This window comes from Brienomyrus brachyistius, chromosome 20 (genome assembly GCF_023856365.1).
Source record: "Brienomyrus brachyistius isolate T26 chromosome 20, BBRACH_0.4, whole genome shotgun sequence".
Classification (NCBI taxonomy): Eukaryota; Metazoa; Chordata; class Actinopteri; order Osteoglossiformes; family Mormyridae; genus Brienomyrus; species Brienomyrus brachyistius.
Window position 1 is genome coordinate 11,670,938 of NC_064552.1, and position 19,466 is coordinate 11,690,403.

The following is a 19,466-nucleotide window of genomic DNA, read 5'->3' on the forward strand; positions in this document are numbered from 1 at the left end:
GTATACGAGAACACAAGTACGCTGAAGTACGCATATTGAGAAACACGTAATGGTACACTCTAGTGCTGCATGTTTGCACCGACAAGAACAAAACCATTACTGCCAGTCTCACAGAACAATGGCCAACCATAATATTGCACCTCCAGTTTGCCTCATGAGAAGCCAGAAGCTAGCATCAATACAGACCTTTAAAATAGGTACATATTCTAAGACACATCTAAATCACCCTCATCCCAAATCTACTCATAAAAATCTCAAAATAGAACATTCAGCACTAGGTCCCTGGTGAGTCAGACAGATGCGACGGTTGGGCTGCAAGCGACAGGTGAGAAGCGAAGTAGTCTCTTGAGCAGTGTGAATACATATAAATACGGGAATGAACAGCAAAAACTAAAACCGGGATAAGTTTACTTATCACTTCCTTGCGACCAGAACATTTCTGGCAGCTGCGGCACAAGGTGACATTCTTAAAATTCCTGCTCTACTTCTGAGAAAAACAGATAAGAATTTTAAAGACTTTTACGTAACTTTGCATAACCACATATACCATGCAGTTACATACATATAAAATAATGCAAGCAAGAGTGCAGGGGCTCACATTGAACTTAGGTGCAATCTGCGAGGCACTCTCGCCATACTGCTCGCGAAAGCATTCACTGAAGGGCAACAAAAGACCCATTGCCAGTATGCGTGAGCACAGCTTCTCTGCCTCTTCAGGCTGTGCGTCCTCCTGCTGCTGGAAGAACTTCTCCAGCAGGGTGCGCCCTACAGCAGAGAGAAAAAAAACCTGAATTAAATTTCCACAAAACATTTGGTACACTAGGGCTGGGAGATGACCCAAAAAAATTAATAACATGCAACACACACACATGCACCTGGTGCTTACATTTGTTTAGCAGAAAGAAAAATGTGAAAGCATGAAAAAATCATTTATATGAAACTCACTAAACAGCTGCAGTGTAAACTTACAGGCTGGGTGGGGATTTGCTGATTTTTTTTTTTTATCCTCCGTGAAAAATAAAGGATAATCGATGAAGGGCCTGATTTAATTATGATTTTAAAGCATGTCACAGACCCAGAGCATACATATATCTGGCAGATGATGAAAGCCAAATAAAACTGTTACCTTGATTTGTGTGCAGCCTAGGCCTACTTGCCCAACAATGGTGATCATTGCCAGTTAATCAGTCAGAAATCGAGTTACTTGTCTGATATCGCAATTACCGATATCATTGTACTTCCCAGCCCTACTTATACACTACAGTACATGTCCACAACACCAGTATTTCTGAACTGAATCAGCTGAATTCCCCACCTGACAAGAGCTGTAAGTTTTACAGCCACCAAAACCAGGTTGAATACATAAAAATCAAGTTTGTGCCATTAAAACGTCACAAACGACAAGTTGCATTCCTTATTTGTGTTTTGATGCAAAAACAGACTAAGCAGCATAGCAGTTCAAGACCTGATTTAAATCTTTACAATAGGCATATAAAATGGCAGAAACTCAAGGGCTTCATACTAAAATTCCACACTTTTATGGCACCAACCACACCGCTTAGATATTATTGATAATCAAAAAATGCCTTCTCAAAAATTTCAATACCTAAGGAGAGAAATCTCCTCAGTGTCAGTGAGCCAACAAACACACAAGACCTAATAATGCTGACGACTGGTAATGTTGTGCAAACATGTCATAGACATATGCAGGAAAAACATTACACCATGCCCAGAAGGTTCAAGGGGGGGTTCAAGTGTATGCATGTGTTAGGACCCACTCTCAGTGACATAGTTGACAGGTCTGAGTGTGTGCAAAATCGCTAAGAGAAAAATTTGGCAAACCATGACTGACTTATAGCTTAAAACATGCAAATATCAATGACCTGTAAACATTTTATGACCGCTTATTAACCCTTAATGGGCTCATAGGCTGCTCAGCCAGTCAGGTGAAACTAAACCACATTCTGAACTGTACAAAGTGGTTCTACTTCTTAAAGGAACAATAGCTCAGTAAGACAAACCTCGTTATTCTTCAAATAACTTCCTTATTACCAATCAGGATAAAATCAGATTATATTAGCCTACATTTCAACATATATTAATAAATCGATATCTGTTTTTGCAAATGCACAAGCAAACAGATCTGTTTTTAAAGTACATATTTATGCTACTGCTTTTCCATGATTTGTGTTTGACGGTAAGTGAAATGCTGACAGTTAAAAAAAAAAAAAAAAAAAAAAAAACCACACACACTTATAATTACATAACCCACTCTGCATTTGTGCCATCTGTCTAGAGAAAGTGTAGGACCTGAATTTATTCAGTATTAATGCATTCATTCATCAGAATTTATGTTTTTGCACAACTCCTCAGTGTGCTTGTCTGTGCTACTGATTTAAAGTTTTTTTTTTACCCTGCCAACACCAGACCTACCACATACAGCCCAGAACAAAACCAGAATGGCAGGAAGGGTACATAGGGCTACTAAAAAGGGTGTCTAGATTGCCAAATTTGCAAAGCTGGTAGCCCAGTGGACTACCATATGCATTAATTTGTACATCCCTACGTTTTATGTTAGGAAATGCCAAGGAGCTGAAAATTCAAACTACAGACATGTACTGTAATTTGTAATGCAATTTTGCGCTATTGGAATTAACTTTATAAAATTTGTATTGCAGGGGGTGACATGGTGGTGCAGTGGTTAGCACTGTTGCCTCACACCTCTGGGACCCGGGTTCAAGTCTTCGCCTGGGTCACATGTGTGTGGAGTTTGCATGTTCTCCCCATGTTGTCGTGGGGTTTCCTCCGGGTACTCCGGTTTCCCCCCACAGTCCAAAAACATGCTGAGGCTGATTGGACTTGCTAAATTGCCCGCAGGTGTGCATGTGTGACTGAATGGTGTGTGAGTGTGCCCTGCGATGGGCTGGCCCCCCATCCTGGGTTTTTCCCTGCCTCGTTCCCATTGCTTCCGGGATAGGCTCCGGACCCCCCGCGATGCAGTGGGATAAGCGGTTTGGAAAATGGATGGATGGAAATTTGTATTGCAAGAAGTATTGCAGGAACTGGTATCACAATCAAGTTATCTGTAGTGGTACTGAAAATATTTGAAGAAAAAAATATTTACCAATTTTAAAGACACAAATGACCCACACAAATCAGTCAGTCTACCGACAAACAAAATGCATAGATTTCAGAAATCTTCCCTCCTAGAACCCTGGGTGCATTTTGATGCATGTACTAGGACAGCTGCAGTAGCATAAATATGCATATATACAGCGTTAACCCCATATTTGCACTCAAGTCTGAGTGAGATGCTGCAGTGTTACCATCCATGCCAAAGCTGCAAGAAGTGATACATTTCTAAAATTAGGTGGAAATGAGATAAATTGATGGTCTAGCTAAATGATGATTTTTTCCCCCATTCAGTATCTCTCTCTCTCTACTTCTGTTTCATGTATCACAACACAACCCTGTAAAGCGCTTTGGGACAACTCTGTTGAAAGGCGCTACATAAAAATAAACTGAATTGAATTGAAACGATTTGCACGTCAAATCCCTTATCGTCTGGAGCCCATCTGTACAAAATATGACAGGTCACCAGAGTGCAAACACAGATATAAAGTGCAGATACAGTAGTCTCAACATCATTTGCAGTATTTGGGTTATTAGTTTGAAAGCAATTAAAGAATTTATAGGGGATGCAAATTCATAAGAAGAGAATGAGAATTCCTTTAATGTGGATAATTCAGAATCAGCATATCACTGCTTGCTTAAGAGGTTGCGGTGGGAACCCAAGCTTAAAGAGACAGTACATTATGATCTGTCTTCACTGACTGATATACAAAAGAGCGAGGAAGAACTGGCCCACACACTACACAGCCACAAAGGGAGGTGAAATTTAAAAGGAAACATAACGAAAGGTCTCCCATGTATTATTGTTCTGCAGACTTTTCAAAGAGAAACAAATTACTTACTGTGGTGCCTCACTTGCAAATTTAATCTGCTTTCATGAACTCAAACCAAGAAAACAATAGGCCTTATTTACTCAAGGCTAGTAGAGAGAATAAGAGACCATTATTTAATGCACACCATACAACTTCAGCCTTAAAGCTAACTCAAACATGCTTTTTTGTTAAATAGCTCTGAAAGGATGCATCAAATATCTTGAAATTGACTGAAACCTCCAAATAAACATTCAGATGTTATCTACAATAACAAAAAAGATGTGTGTCTGTATTTCCTAAAAAAAAAAGAAGCAGCTACCTGACAAAGTCAGAAAAGATATTTATATGATTTTAGTCAATATTAGCTCATTCTCAGCTACATAAAATATATTGCATGCACTGGCTAGGGACAGCAGGAAGTGCAAGTTAAAAAACGAGACCAGTTGATCATGCATTCATAACCATCTCTCAGAAAGTAGATTTTCTAACATGGTGGTTAAATTAACCTAAATTGGTCCAGTAAACCTCCAATACCTGTGAATGTGTTGCCAAAACTGGCAACTGAAAGCTTCAGTTTTCTTAAAGAGAATTCAATGATGGATGATTCATAAAAACAACAATCCAGTTCTAACCATGGTCATATTCAAAACAAAATGGAAAATGGCTGACTTTTCCATACAGCAGAGGATTTAAAATATTACATAAATATATGGTTGCTGATTGCATTCAGATTAGGGGAGCTACAGTAAAACCCTGAGTTCCTTTAAATCAGAGCTAGATAAGATTTTAGCAACTCTGAGCTATTAGTTAAATTCTCCCCAAACGAGCTTAATGGGCCAATTGCAAATTTCTTATACTGTATTCTTAAGGTCAGACTGTCCATATGAGGAAGTGATATTTGGACACACATAAAAACAACCCAAAAATTCTCAAGATTACTATTATTAGCAAGTGGCAGTCTTACCGCAGCACTGTCTGTACATACACACACTGATGCACAGTCTCCATAACAAAACTGGTTAAAGTGACGCGATGGCCCAGCTGATTTCCCGCCACCATCGATTCCCTTCTAGCCCCACTCAGAATCAATGGCATATCTAACCTTCCTCTTCCTCAAAACTAAAGCATACATCAGCATGTATCTTTTTAAATCAATGAGCAAATTATAAACTCAATCACAAACTGACTAACTGGAAGTACTCCACCCCACAAGATCGCTGATGTCTGAAATTCACAAACTCAAGTTTGTCTGGTCATGCTGTGGGTGACTGACATCTCAGATTGATACTGAAGAGTGGCACATTCAACACTGACAGCAAATCAATGCAGCCCCCACACCCAGAATGTCAGATAAGAGACTGATCTGAAAACGGTACAGAAAATGCATGCCAATGGTCTTCCTACAGGAAGGGGGCTGGGGGATATTCCTGAGAGCCTGCAGCAGCAGCACTGCATTGCTGCAGAAGAGCCGCACAGGCTAAAAACAAACACAGCACCATGTGCAGTAAACCGGTGGAACTGGGGGAAAATTCAAGCTGAACAACTGCCGCATCTGATCGCAGCACTAAATCAGGCTTTTACAAATGAAATACTGGAAAACACGTAAATGCAAATGACAATCCAAACATTCATTTTAAATTTTTTTTTTACTATATAAATAAAATACCGCAGATACATACTGTAATTGTTACACATACATCAGAGCTAATTTCTACTTATAAAAGTTGTGATGTTATGTGGTGTACCTGTTTTCGCCTGAAGTGTTTGGACATACATAAATAAGAGAGGTTTCATATGTTTACAAAAAAACAGCCTCTTGCCTCAATGATAGCGCTTTACTGCCCCAATGAAAGCATATTTCAATCTAATGAATGAACTTTTGCATAAATAATAAAATGCCCTAATTATCTGGGTACTTTCCAGGAAATGTGAGGGGAAATCAGCTATGTTAAGAAAAATAATGAAGGGAAATTAACACCAAAATGTTACACTTCTGGACAGACTTTCCATTTCTACCACAGTACAAGCAGCCATTGTTGGGTCTGCAGCGTACATTTATGCACACTACATAAAAGACAAACTAATGCACGGCAAATCAGACACAAAAATGACAGCCCCCCACCCCCTTGTCCGCGCCAAAGTCAGTAAGATGTGCAATCAGTTCTCCACTCTTTCACCAACGTAGGAAACAAACAGTTCAGTTCACCCAAAAATGGTATTTCTAATAAAAATTATTAGGGTACACCACAAGGCCAGAAGCACCATTAATTGTACAGACAAGTCACGTGATGAAAGGTAAACAAGAGCTAACACATGTTACTCACCTGAGAAGACATCCTGGAAGCTACATGTGGAGGATTGCACACAGGATGACCTCCGTGTAGCACACAGGGGCTGACTTCCACTTCTCAGCCTCTCCTCAGAGCCCCCATACTCTAGGAAGTCGGTGGATCCAGCTTTACCGACCCGGATTTTACTCAGTTCCTCTGTCCAGTCTGCCGATCGGCTCAGCAGGCCTGTGATACTGTGAGAGCGCTGCCTCTTTAATCGCCGCCTCTCGGTCCGGCAGCCGAGCTCATGCCCCCGTCGATGAAAAAGGGGGCTCTGGGATGGCGAGTGAGCCGGGGAGTGGTTCGGGGAGCTGAGCTGCCGGGTGGTGGTCTTGATGTAGGAAGGATGAATAGGGGGGTAGGGCTTGACCGAGGGGGTAGTCACAGTTGACTTAAGGAGACGAGTTGCCAGAGGGCTCTCTGGGGGCCATGGGGAGGACAGGCTGCTTTTCCGTCGATGTGTAGGTGGGGGTGCCACGGGCTCTGCTTTTACGTCCTCTGGCTCATCAGGCATCGGCAACTCCTCACCTACCAGACTCCCATTCATGAAGCTCAGCCCATACTCGAGATTCCCAGTAACATTACTAATGCCTCCGTTTAAATGGGGAGCTAGATCCAATCCGTCCTCCACTGGCTCTTCTGCACTTTCAAAAGAGCCAGTGAGGTCAGGGAAGCTGGTGGCGCTGGTCGTCTTGGCAACAGGGCTCCCCACTTTCCCTTGCTCCTCGGTTGTGGGGGGCTGAGCTTCATCCCTCAATAGCCCTGGCCCCTTTGTCCCCACCACAGCACAAAGAGCTTCCCCATATTCGGGGCTTACCCCATTCAGCTCCGACCCGGCTCCGGTCACATTGTTCTTCTCAGCTGTTTTATCCAGCGAAAAAATGGGCCTGGCAACCAGGCCATTCTCCTGGTCACCAGCAGCCACGAGGGCAGCGGGAGGCTCCGGGACAGATGGGGCAGCTGCTTCATCGTTAGCTGCTTGTTTACACTCCACTTTCCAGCTCAGATCCTCGGCAGTTGAAATGTTGACCCCCTGCTGCAGCCTAATCGCCTGCTGGATATCAGCGAGCAAATCCTCTTGCTCCGCCGCCGAATGGAAGCTGTAGATGTCTGTGTCGGAGCCCGAACTGGCTCTTTGTCCATTCTGGATCTCTACGGTGTTCTGCTGACATGCAGCGGTGAGGTTTAAGCGGTCAGCCTCAGTATCCGAGTGCCCCAACTCGTCAGCCGAAAGGCTGACATCGGGGGTTTTCGTCTGAACCGATACGGCGCTGTCCAGCTCATCCTGCTGCAGGGCCTGGGAACTCAAAACATCCTCTCTGGAACCTCCTGTGGACCCTTTCGCCTTAGACAGGTTCTTGCGAATCCGAATATTGGAAAATACAGAGGTTTTGGACTCCGACTTGCCTTTCTTTTTGCCAGGGTCCGCCCCCTTGCCGTGCTTGCCCTGCGATTTCTTGCCATGGAATCCTTTCTTTGTGTACTCCGCCTCATTGAGCCCCACAGCATCGTCAACCCCATCAAAGGCTTCCCCTGATGCTTTCTTAAGCTTCCCGTCCTGGTTCCCCATGATGTTCAGCGGGCACGCCTCCGCAGTCAGGCCATGCTCACGAGCCGCTCTGGATGCGTCTGGCGGCCTGGGCAGGCTCTGTGATGAGACGGCTGCTGCTGCTGACGACAACGACGACGCGGAAGCAAATGCCTGCTCTCGCTCTCCCCCCTCTGCTGGCTCTGCTACATTGCATAATGGACTGCTGGCGGAGAGTCCCACTGGGGCATGCTCAGTGCAGCACTCCTGCACTCTGCAGTCTGAATCGTCCCATTGCAGCAATGGTGGCTGCTGCTGCTCCCCCCGCCCGCTCAGGGTCAATATGCTGATCTGTCGCCCCTCTGTGAAAGGGGTCCTGACAAAGATTTCCCTTAGTGCTGGGACCTGAGACTCCACAGTCTGGATGACTTGCATGGTGAACTGCTGAGGTCGGGTTTTAGCCCTGCTAAAAATAAAACGTTAGGGATATTTCTGAAAACAAATCCATTTACAAAACAGATGCACGATTAATCTCATGCCGCAGCAGTTTAACAAATCTTTGGATTTATAAATACAAACAAAAAACACACGAGCTACAATGATTTACTCAGCACATAATTAATACTTAAATCCCCAAATTAGGTATCCCCAATAAAGAACTATAACATCTAGCTAAAAGAGTAGCAACAAATCAGTACCACTTGCAGTCACTTTGCAATGCATACTTTTAATTGCATCCCTGGGGGGGGGGATAGGGTTACATACAGAGGGTACATCCTCTTTTGCCACATGCTGCTAAGCTACCATGTATTCCCTGTGGATTACAAATGCCATGGCTATTTGCCTACATGATGCAGTCAGAATGATTTTATACATTGGGCTCAATCAAAACAAATAGTACTAAAGGATCTGCAATGATTTATAAGATGTTTCAAAATAAAAATTGAGAAAACACCTTACTGAGTTAATTCCACTAATCTGAGTTTTTATGCATATGCAACTATTGTAAATGATTCGTTAAAACAGACGCCTAGGGAAAATGCACCTACAAGAGGGAAAACTGCACAAACTATTGAGACTAAATTAAAGGGGAAGGGGATAACATGGTGATGTAATCTACAGGGTCCATTTTACTTCATCGCCATCGACATGCATTACACTAAAAACACAATATCCACCAACCTTCAAGCTACTAACACGGTCACATGACAACTAAAATTAAAGGAGAAGGCCAAGGAAGCAAAGCCGCGCATATGATACGTATAAACCAGCCGCGTTTACCCGTTAAGAGAAGCTTTGTATTAAAATTAAGTGACAGCGATTTCATTTATTGAGCACACAGACGACGCATTTAAAAGTAGGTAGATTTATTAACGCGTAACACATGAGAATGAGTCTCGGACCATTTTCGATGATTTGCCGGCATTTACTCTGACTCTGGTGGTACCTGAAGCGAGGTTTAACACCATTTCCATAATAGAACCATACGAAGCATGCAAGTTCTTCATAGAAAATTAAACCATTCACTCAAGCTGTCAGGTCGACCGCGTCCATAATAGCTTAAAATTAAAACACAAAACCGCCATTAAAATACATTTCGCCGAAATATTTCATACATTAATTTAACTCGATTTCCGTATAAATTAGTTCTTAACCATACGCTTTTGCACCTTCAGCCACTGAACATACCTGCCCCATATCAAATTAAACTAATATTTAAGACCATCATCAGCCGAGTCAGGTGTACAGGAGATGATATACATCTTAAATTCCTAAATTAGGTATCCCCAATAAAGTACTATAACATCTAGCTAACAGAACAGCAACAATTCAGTACCACTTGCAGTTGTTATATATACGTCCTGTCACATCGCATTTAAAAAGTTGAATGTTATAATTGAAAGTTCCGTTTTCTAACAAATTACAGCCTTATATCTCAATACATGTACTTCCAGCGCAAATACACAAAAAAAAAACTTGCGTAAGCATGTTCTGACCACGGCCTTAATATGCTATTTTAAAATCAAATGATTTAAATGCTTAACCAAGTACTTAATTTAATCCGTGGGGGAAGTATTGTTTTCTCTAAACTTCATAATTAAAATTATTGAGGCAAAAATACTTTCTCCATATGATTATTAAGATTTATAAGCCGAGGGTAAGATCACATAATTACATTCCTCTGAAGTAAATCGAGTCAGTAACTAACATTAGTTACTTAATTAGAACATAGTCGGCGTTTACAGACCCGTCGCGCGAGGTACCTTTAGATTGGAGTTTTATCGTTGAGCGCCATTAAGGACTCATCTTTTCAAAGTCACGAACTTTAAAATTTGAGGTACTTAAACTGTACAACTATCGTCACTGTAAATGAATATCAAGCACCGAGAATTCAGTCGAAGTTCAGAGGGCGTCTATTCCACTTCACCATACCACCGCACCAGCGCTACGACTCATTACCCTCGCGCCTTTGGTCTCTGGACACGCCCCTTCAGCGACCCGCCAAAACGCTCGATTGTACCACGTGGTTACGGCGCACGAAAGCCCCGCTGGAAGCCCCCTTCAGCGATCTTGGGAAGTCGGTTCGCCCATACATGAACCACAGTGAGCTCAATTCACCACCGCCAGTGCGAAGTTTATTAACACTAGAACTGCCAAATCTACGCAAATTTGCGTAAATTCCCTGGGCCTAACACCTACTAGCATCCCTGCTGAGAGTTTCTTGGGCCATTGTCCTCCTGCTTTTGTTGTGCAAACACACCCATTACCTGTGAGGCCTGGCGCATTTGCATTTTTTACTCAGAGTAGCTCAAATCCAAGGCAGGCTAAACCTCTGTGTGTGACATGGAAACCTTCACAAAAGTCTGCCATATCTATACCAAATATCCCACATGCTGACTGACCTGCAAATATGAAAGACACACATTCACAAAATATATGGAAGCACAAGTCTGTTTTATTTATAAAAAAAATTGAGTGTTTCAAACTTTGCAGTGTTTGCAGACCCAGTGACCATCATCCCTGCATTTGGCGCAAGTGAATTTGTAACACTTTGCACTGGTAAACCTGCTGCGGTTTCTGTTGCAGTTCTCCTGTACCTGACACTGAGTTGTCCATACAAGTCCTGACACAGCAGCAGCCTTCCTCTGTCCCCATAGCCTTTTGTGGCATAAATTGGCAATGGAGTTCCTTGGCTAGATGACTCAAAAATAATCTTTTTTTTTGTCTACATGCCTTGTACAGAACGTAGGAATTTGCCACCACCAGGTCCAGCATGTTGTAAAATACAGCTACTGGCCACCTGCATGTTGCTGCTCTTACGGAATACATGCGCGCCATTTGGTCCAACACATTTACACCACACTATAACAGCAGAGAGAGAGAGAGTCATGAGTGTATTTGCTTTTTTTCTACCTTCTTTCTATATAGGCCTGTATAGTACATATCAGAAAACATTGTAGCACTGATGTAAAATTATACACACATTCACATACCTTCATGTGGTTATAGTCTGTTATCGTGTTGGGTTTCCTCTTTCTGCCTTCACAGATCGCCACATCTTGGTCCAAGGAACTCAGAACACACACAATCTTGTTTTTTTAGGTGCATAAATTGTCAAGGAGACACTGCCACTTCTAAGCACTGACGCGGAGAATTCCTCTTGCTGTGCAGTGTCCTTTGAAATTGGAGGAAGTTCATACCAAACTTTATTCCCTGTGCTCAGTAGTGTTGTTTTGCGCTGAAGCAGTCTGTGTGACAGTGCCAGTGAGGTGAAGAAATTGTCCGTTGTGACATTTCTCCCGTCATCCAGAAATGGCTCCATCAGACTCATGACCATGTTCTCTGCCAGCCTCTCCCTTTTCTGGTGACTGGGGTCCTTTCCCAAGTTAGGGGACACGTTGCAGACGTATTTGGTCTCCAAATCCGTGGCCATCCAGAACTTGATCCCAAATTTGTCTGGCTTGGATGCGATATACCAAGTGACATGGAATGGATCCACATCTACTCCACGTTGTCTTTCCACCGGTGTCCCTCAGGGCTCGGTTCTTGGCCCTCTCCTATTCTCCCTCTACACTAAATCTCTTGGCGAAGTTATATCCTCACATGGCTTCTCCTACCACTGCTATGCCGATGACACTCAACTCATCCTCTCCTTCCCTCCCTCAGACACTCATGTCTCCACTAAGATCTCTACATGCTTGGCAGACATCTCATCTTGGATGACCACTCACCAGCTAAAACTCAAAACTAGTAAAACTGAGTTGCTTTACATCCCGGCTGACTCATCCCCCCTCCAGGACCTTGCGATCTCCTTTGACAACTCCCTGATCCGTCCTTCGGTTTCTGCTAGAAACCTTGGAGTTACCATAGATGATCGGTTGTCATTTTCCTCACATATCGCCAGTCTTTCTTGCTCTTGTCGGTTTCTCCTCTTTAACATCAGGAGGATACGTCCATTTCTTTCCACCCAGGCTACCCAGATACTCGTCCAGTCCCTCGTCATCTCACGCCTTGACTACTGCAACTCGCTTCTAGCGGGTTTACCACTGAGCGCCATCCGTCCCCTCCAACTGATTCAGAATGCAGCTGCTCGTCTTGTTTTCATCCTTCCCAAGTTCTCCCACACCACTCCTTTGCTGCGCTCCCTCCACTGGCTTCCTGTAGCTGCACGCATCAGATTCAAAACACTGATGCTCGCATACAAAGCCAAAAATTCTCTGGCACCATCCTACCTAAAGGACCTCATCACACCCCGCTCTGCACCACGATCTCTCCGATCCTCCAGCACTGCTCGACTGGTCCCACCTCCCCTCAAGGCACAAGGAAGACACGCATCTCGGCTCTTCTCTGTCCTGGCACCTAATTGATGGAATGAACTCCCCCTAGATGTCCGAACAGCTGAATCCTTGAATGTCTTCAAGCGACGACTCAAAACTTTTCTTTTTCAGAAATACCTGACGTAGAACTTCTATATTCTTACTCGACTCTTTTTCTGGTGTGTGTTTTAAAAAAATTAAAATAAAAATTCTGCACTACTCAATGGCGTTCTCAGAGATAGTATTCGTAGCTGGGGTCCTTATTGAGCTAGCATCGGAAATTCATTGCAGAGTCTCAAAGCACTTATGTAAGTCGCTCTGGCTAAGGGCGTCTGCCAAATCCTGTAAATGTAAATGTAAATATACTGCATGGACAATGAACCTTGGTCGAGAACAGCTGTACATCTATGTTCATGTGTTCTCCTGGAGTGAAACTTTCAGCACAGTTCTTGGTGAAGGCTGGCAGAGAACGTGGTCATGAGTCTGATGGAGTCATTTCTGGATGACGGGAGAAATGTCACAATGGACAATTTCTTCACCTCACTGTCACTGTCACACAGACTGCTTCACTTTACTGGGCATGGTGAATAACGTTTGCCGTGAACTTCCTCCATTGGCAAAGGACACTGCACAGGGAGAGGAATTCTCCACGTCAGTGTTTAGAATGGCGCGCATGTATTCAGTACGAGCAGCAACAAGCAAGTGGCCAGTAGCTGTGTTTTACAACATGCTGGACTTGGTGGCGGTGAATGCCTACGTTCTGTACAAAGCATCTACAGGGTGGAAAGGAAAAAGAAGATTGTTTCCGATTCTTCTAGCCAAGGAACTCCATTGCCAAATACAGGGATGATGGTCACTGGGTTTTCAAACGCTGCAAACACAGACTTTGAAAGATAGACAGACTGTGTGGGACAGTAACCACTGAGACAAAAGGCAGAAAGATGACGAAGAGATGAACCTGGAACTGAGGCACGGATACATCAATTTTTACATGAACAGCCAAACATGCAAAGCTGGAGAGATCACACAAAAACAAAATTCACTTTTGGTGTTATAATTCAGTGATGGCCAATGAAAATGAAATGACATTTTATTCTGTATGTGTATGAGCATGTCAAAAACCATGGACCATGACTTCACTCAGCTTATGACATTTATATACAAACATGCATTGGAGACTGAAGTGTTAGCATGTTTTCATTTTATTCATTTCATTCTATTAGCAACTTTTCATTCTATTTTCACTCAATTTGTTTTATAAATAACACAGACTTGTGTTTCCATATATTTTGTGAATGTGCGTCTTTCATATTTGCAGGTCAGTCAGCGTGTGGGATATTTGGTATAGATATGGCAGACTTTTGTGAAGGTTTCCATGTCACACACAGAGGTTTAGCCTGCCTTGGATTTGAGCTACTCTGAGTAAAAAATGCAAATGCGCCAGGCCTCACAGGTAATGGGTGTGTTTGCACAACAAAAGCAGGAGGAGGATGGGGCTGAAGACCTGCGAAAATCACAGCAGGGGTGACAAACACCTTGGGACTCTCAGCAGAGAATAAAAACTCGGTAAATCTAGTGTTAAAAGGGCAAACCACGCTAAAAAGCTGCACATGCAAGCCTTAGTTTGTTTGGTAACGCTTTATATTAAGTGCACCTTCATAATGCATTCATTATGCATTTATAGAACATTCAGTGCACCTTCATAATGCATTCATAGAACATTCATAAGCAGCATGCACGTTAACATCCTAACATCCCTTAACAGCTTTAATATATATTAATATCAAACATTACAGGATTATATAATTATAATGTTTGTTGTTATTATATCCATCCATCCATTTTCCAAACCGCTTATCCTACTGGGTCGCGGGGGGCCCGGAGCCTATCCCGGAAGCAATGGGCACGAGGCAGGGAACAACCCAGGATGGGGGGGCCAGCCCATCGCAGGGCACACTCACACACTCACACATGCACACCTAAGGGCAATTTAGCAAGTCCAATTATCCTCAGCATGTCTTTGGACTGTGGGGGGAAACCAGAGTGTTATATGTTTGTTATTAATGTATATTACAGCTGTTAAGGCATATAAGGATGTAAAGGTATGCATACATGACGTTTATGAATGATTTCTGAATACTTAATACATTATGAAGGTGCACTGAACGTTTTTTGAATGCAATATAAAAGCGTTATGAAGGTGCAGTTAATGTAAAGCCATTTTATTTGAAATTTATTTAAAATTTATTTTTGATTTCGGATTTTTTTAACAGTATTTTATTCAATTTCAGTTGCACTGTTAAGAAGATGCTACGTTTTGCACAGTTTAGAAAGATAAAGGAATATTTTTGAACAAATTTGTATGCAGCTCATTCTGTTAAAAAATCGTGAGAAAATTGTATCGTGAACTCAGAATCGAATCGTGAGTTGAGTGTATCGTTACATCCATAGTGCTTAAGTTCAAATTATGCTGAGAATATGTATTATTGATTCATATAAAAATATTGCAGTCCTGTGTATATCACCTTGCTTGATTGACATAGGTCCATGCCAGGGTAATACGGGTCAAGCAAGCAGGGAGATGACAGAGCGGGGAAATCAGGATCAGGCAGACGGAGATCCAAAACCACAGGGTTTATTAACGAAGAACATTCAGACATGGGAAACTACAAGAATGACTGGACTGGGGAAACGGACTAAATGCACAAGACTGAAGGCAGGAAACGCAGAACGGCTGGTGAAAGTAGGGATTCCACACGGGGTTAATGAGGGGGCGTGGCACACTCGAGGATCGTACAATTGAAATGCCACTGCAATGTTATTGTTTATTCTCACGACCAAAGTTACAGCCATGTATTACTCTGGTTTACAGAATATCTAGTTTGTACACCTTAATGAGGACTCTCACCTTACATCTAAGGGGGACATATGCTTCCTTTCAACATTGATACCTTTCCTTGAAATGATGAAATAGAACATTTCAGCAGTCTCACTGTAAACCACAGGGCTACAAGACAATCTAGGTAAATTGCAGTACACTGTCCCAGTGATCCATTTCATTTTGGTGGCAAGATAGTTCAAATGTGCAGCATTTACATATGATATTGTGTGAAAATGAGCAAAAAGAGAAGCTGCATAAAAGGTCTATTATACAGACATTGCTCGGCCAGCTGACACAAAAGTGTTTCTGTAAATCAAACACAAGCACAGAATTCCTTCTGTGGAAACAATGCAGCTCATTGTTTCAATACAAAGATGGTGGTTCATTTTAATGATACCAGAATATGGCGTTACTGCACTCAGAGTTGGTAATTAAACACAAGCAAGTAATACAGCTGTAAATAGTGAAGCCACATTTTGTATGCTGTCTGATCTGTTCCAATTTCTGCTGACATTAGGCACTTGACAATAGCAATTCATTAGATTTGATGTATCACTGATATTACAGACAAAGGCTTTTACATTGTTTATGGAGATTAACTCACCTCAACAGTGCTAATGTGTAGCACCCAGCTGTAAAATGCACAAGATCCATTTCATGGTAGAATGCTTGCCACATATCAGCTTTTGGGGTGATGGGATCAGTTATTTAGGCAATTAATATTCTGGGTAATGATCGTCATGGTCTTTGTGATCTTTATAAGCACTCTCACTGTTCCAATAAACAGCATGCGTTTTCATTGACCACAATGAGTCTGCACTTCTGCTCTGGACATTGGTGTTTGCAGTTATCCAGATGGAGAATTCTCTTTTACTTTACAACAGAAATATTACTTGTCATGTTGCTCAAATAAAAAGCTAATTTCCTTCACACAGACAAAAATTGGCGTGGAAATGCTACAATGTGCAATTGTTTAACATTGAAAACAAGTCATAAAAAGGCTGAAAAGCATGCAGTGCGTGTTGATGGCAGGAGAGAAATGAGTCACCTGATTGAATAAAGATGAGAGCACCTCTGGTCAGAGCATGTGGGACGGGGATGGTGCAGGGGGCGGCATTATGTTGATCATTTGATTCTCCCTCCAGAGACGGATAGTCCTTCCCTTCCTACAGTAACCAAAATTCTGTTTCTAAATGAAAAAGTTGATTGATATAACATTTTATATACCTATGAAGTATTTTTTTAGAAGAGTGGCTGTCGATAGCTTGGCTCCAATAGTTATAAAACAGTACTCAATTTAACCTGAAGATGGCAGCATCCTTCTCAAGATGCATTTAAAAATAATCATTTTAAGCTGCTTTTCAAATGGAGTTCGGTGGTCCCTAATTTGGATGCTCATAAGTTCTTGTTGAGAATGCTTAGTTATCGAACGAAATAGGATGTTTCCAGTTTCCTAACAGAAAGAACAGATGAATGTGTTTGTTTTACAGTCTATTTAACGTTAGTGCTATGCTAAGTTGCAGGTGTACGGTGCCCAACTAAACAACACTGTATATTGAATCGTAAAACAAATACTTTTAGCCCTGGATTCTGATTTCCAGAACCTGTGGACAATTCCACGATATAATTCTCTTGCTGTTGAGTGTTTACTCACTTGTTGTTCATAGTGTAAATGAGGTATTGAAAGAAATATTCCAAATCCTAATACTGACTGCATATTGTTCAAAACAAATGAAGATAAATATATGTATGAAGTAACAAGAAAAATCCAGCAATGTGCATTTCCCGAGGAAACGGCAGGCGTGATTGCTCTATTGGATGTTGCTATTTAAATCAAGCTCTATTGGATGTTGCTATTTAAAATACGTAGAAGCCAAGGTATATGATTTTTTTTTTGATACGGTGTTCTACAACTAACTTTTCTGCTATGCTATTCAAAGTCGTTCTTGAAGTGCTGCTGGCTGGTTGCTATAGTAGCATGGCTATGATGTTGCTAGGCGGGTGCTATGTTATCTGTTGTGGTGCTAGGCTGTTGCTATGCTATTCGATGTGGTTGCTAAGGTAATGAGGGTGGCTGTTAGGCTGTTGCTACGGTGTTGCTAGGTGGTGGCCATGGTGTTGGTGTGCTATTTAAGGTTCTTGCTAAGGTGTTGTTAGGCAGTTTCTATGGCGTCACTAAAGTAGTTATGGTGGATGCTAGAGTGTTGGTGTGCTACCCAGGGTAGTTCCTAAGGTGATGCTAGGTGGTTGCTATGGTGTTGGTATGCTATTTAAGGTTGTTGCTAAGGTGTTGTTAGGCAGTTTCTATGGCGTCACTAAAGTAGTTAAGGTGGATGCTAGAGTGTTGGTGTGCTACCCAGGGTAGTTCCTAAGGTGTTGCTAGGTGGTTGCTATGGTGTTTCTAAGAGTTAAAAGAGGATGTGAGAGTGTTGCTGTGGTGTCACTTCGGCTATTCAAAGTGGTTGCTAAGGTGTCGCTAAGTGGTCCCTACGGAGTTGCTATGGTTTTGCAATGGTACTTTATGCGGTACAGTAACCGCGGCTCGTCAATCACACTAAGAAACCTTGATAATGGGCAAGAGTTAAACAGGGATCAACAACTTTGAAAATTCCCAAAATGCAATAAAAACAAAGAAATAGGATGTATGCAGCTTCTTGGACCGGCAGCACTGACCAAAAATTTAATCTGAAGACTGAATCCTGTCCCGAAAAATTATATGGTTTTACAGTGACGTGTCAGAGGAAAGGAAAGAAAAACAGTGTCATGTCACGATTATCTTGATTGTTCCTCCAAAAAGAACGAGCCACCTTGGGCTCATGACGTCCATCCACATCCATGGGCGAGTCGGTCCTCCTCCGGGAGGGAAATGAACACTTAATGCCATAGAAGTCTGATAAGCTGGGGTTTGAATTGAGGTACACAATGAGCTGCAGTATCATTAAGCTGTGTTGCCCCTGTGGTTCAGTTACGCCTCGGTAAATCTTTGTTGTTACAGTACAAACGATGTTGTAAAATAGTCAAATTCCGCACACTGTACTGCAGTTAGCACAACTGCTCCAGAATTTCATGATACGTGGATCGTGATTATTAAGTATTTTGCATTTTCAAGGTCTAAAGTTGGCTTGAATCCTTATTAAACAAAATATTTGTTTTGTGTGGTATGCAACCAACAAAGGGAGGGAACTAATTCAAAAATTGTAAAATTGAAATGATATTGTATTACGAAAGTGTAATGTAATATATAGTTTTATAAACAGTTACACAGAAAATATAAAATATAGTACTGCTGTCGCTTTGAATAAATGATAAACTTTGACGTTAGTGCTGCTAATGCTGTTCAATGCCGACACCTAGTGGTTATTTGTAGGAAATACCAATTTCATGCCACGCAGTCACAGTACAAGATATCTGGAGATCTCACTGTAAGAACAGAGGCCATATTGTGTCTGTCAACAGATTTGTAATAAAATGAACCACAATGAAATCGCTCCGTATACACGTGTGCTACAGATTCATGGCACTTTAAAACTAATTTGAAACTAAATAACTGCTGAAAAGATTTAGGTCAAAATCTGCATATTATATGTAAGTCTACAGAAGTGGTCTTGTAAAGGAAGGTACAATGAAAAATAAAAGGTACACAATATCTCTATATTTATTGCTGTTTTAAAGCTATCCATAGACCATATACACAAACAAACTGTATTTAAAAATGGAACCATTTGTGGCTCTTCTGTGTAACAAGTGATATTGAAAGAAAAGAATCCCACCAAGCGGGATGGACTAAAAACTATGTAGCGGGGGTTATGAGGAGGATAATCATCGCTACAAAGATTCACCGCCATTTTGGATAAAAATACATGCATAAAAACAATGTAGAGTCACTTACTTCACAGTTTGAGATATGATATCCCACCAGGCAGAGGGGAAGAAGTCTATTCAGACACAGACACGGCCACACACACA

General features: G+C 42.0%; 1 protein-coding gene across 3 annotated transcripts in view; it reads right to left on the minus strand.

Moving 5' to 3' along the window:
- The window catches only part of fmn2b (formin 2b), a 55,216-nt gene extending 44,988 nt beyond the window's left edge, over positions 1–10,228 (minus strand). The window contains exons 1-3 of one of the 3 annotated variants that reach the window (XM_048987962.1): positions 10,067–10,228; positions 6,269–8,265; positions 599–765 (exon numbers count right to left, since the gene is read on the minus strand). In XM_048987962.1, the coding sequence (XP_048843919.1) occupies positions 599–765; positions 6,269–8,237 (2,136 nt within the window). In that variant the 5' untranslated portion in view covers positions 8,238–8,265; positions 10,067–10,228. Of the gene's footprint in view, positions 1–598; positions 766–6,268; positions 8,269–10,066 lie in introns of those variants that run through there. The other 2 variants (XM_048987961.1, XM_048987960.1) reach the window with 2 other exon arrangements.
- Between the last annotated feature and the right edge of the window lie 9,238 nt (positions 10,229–19,466).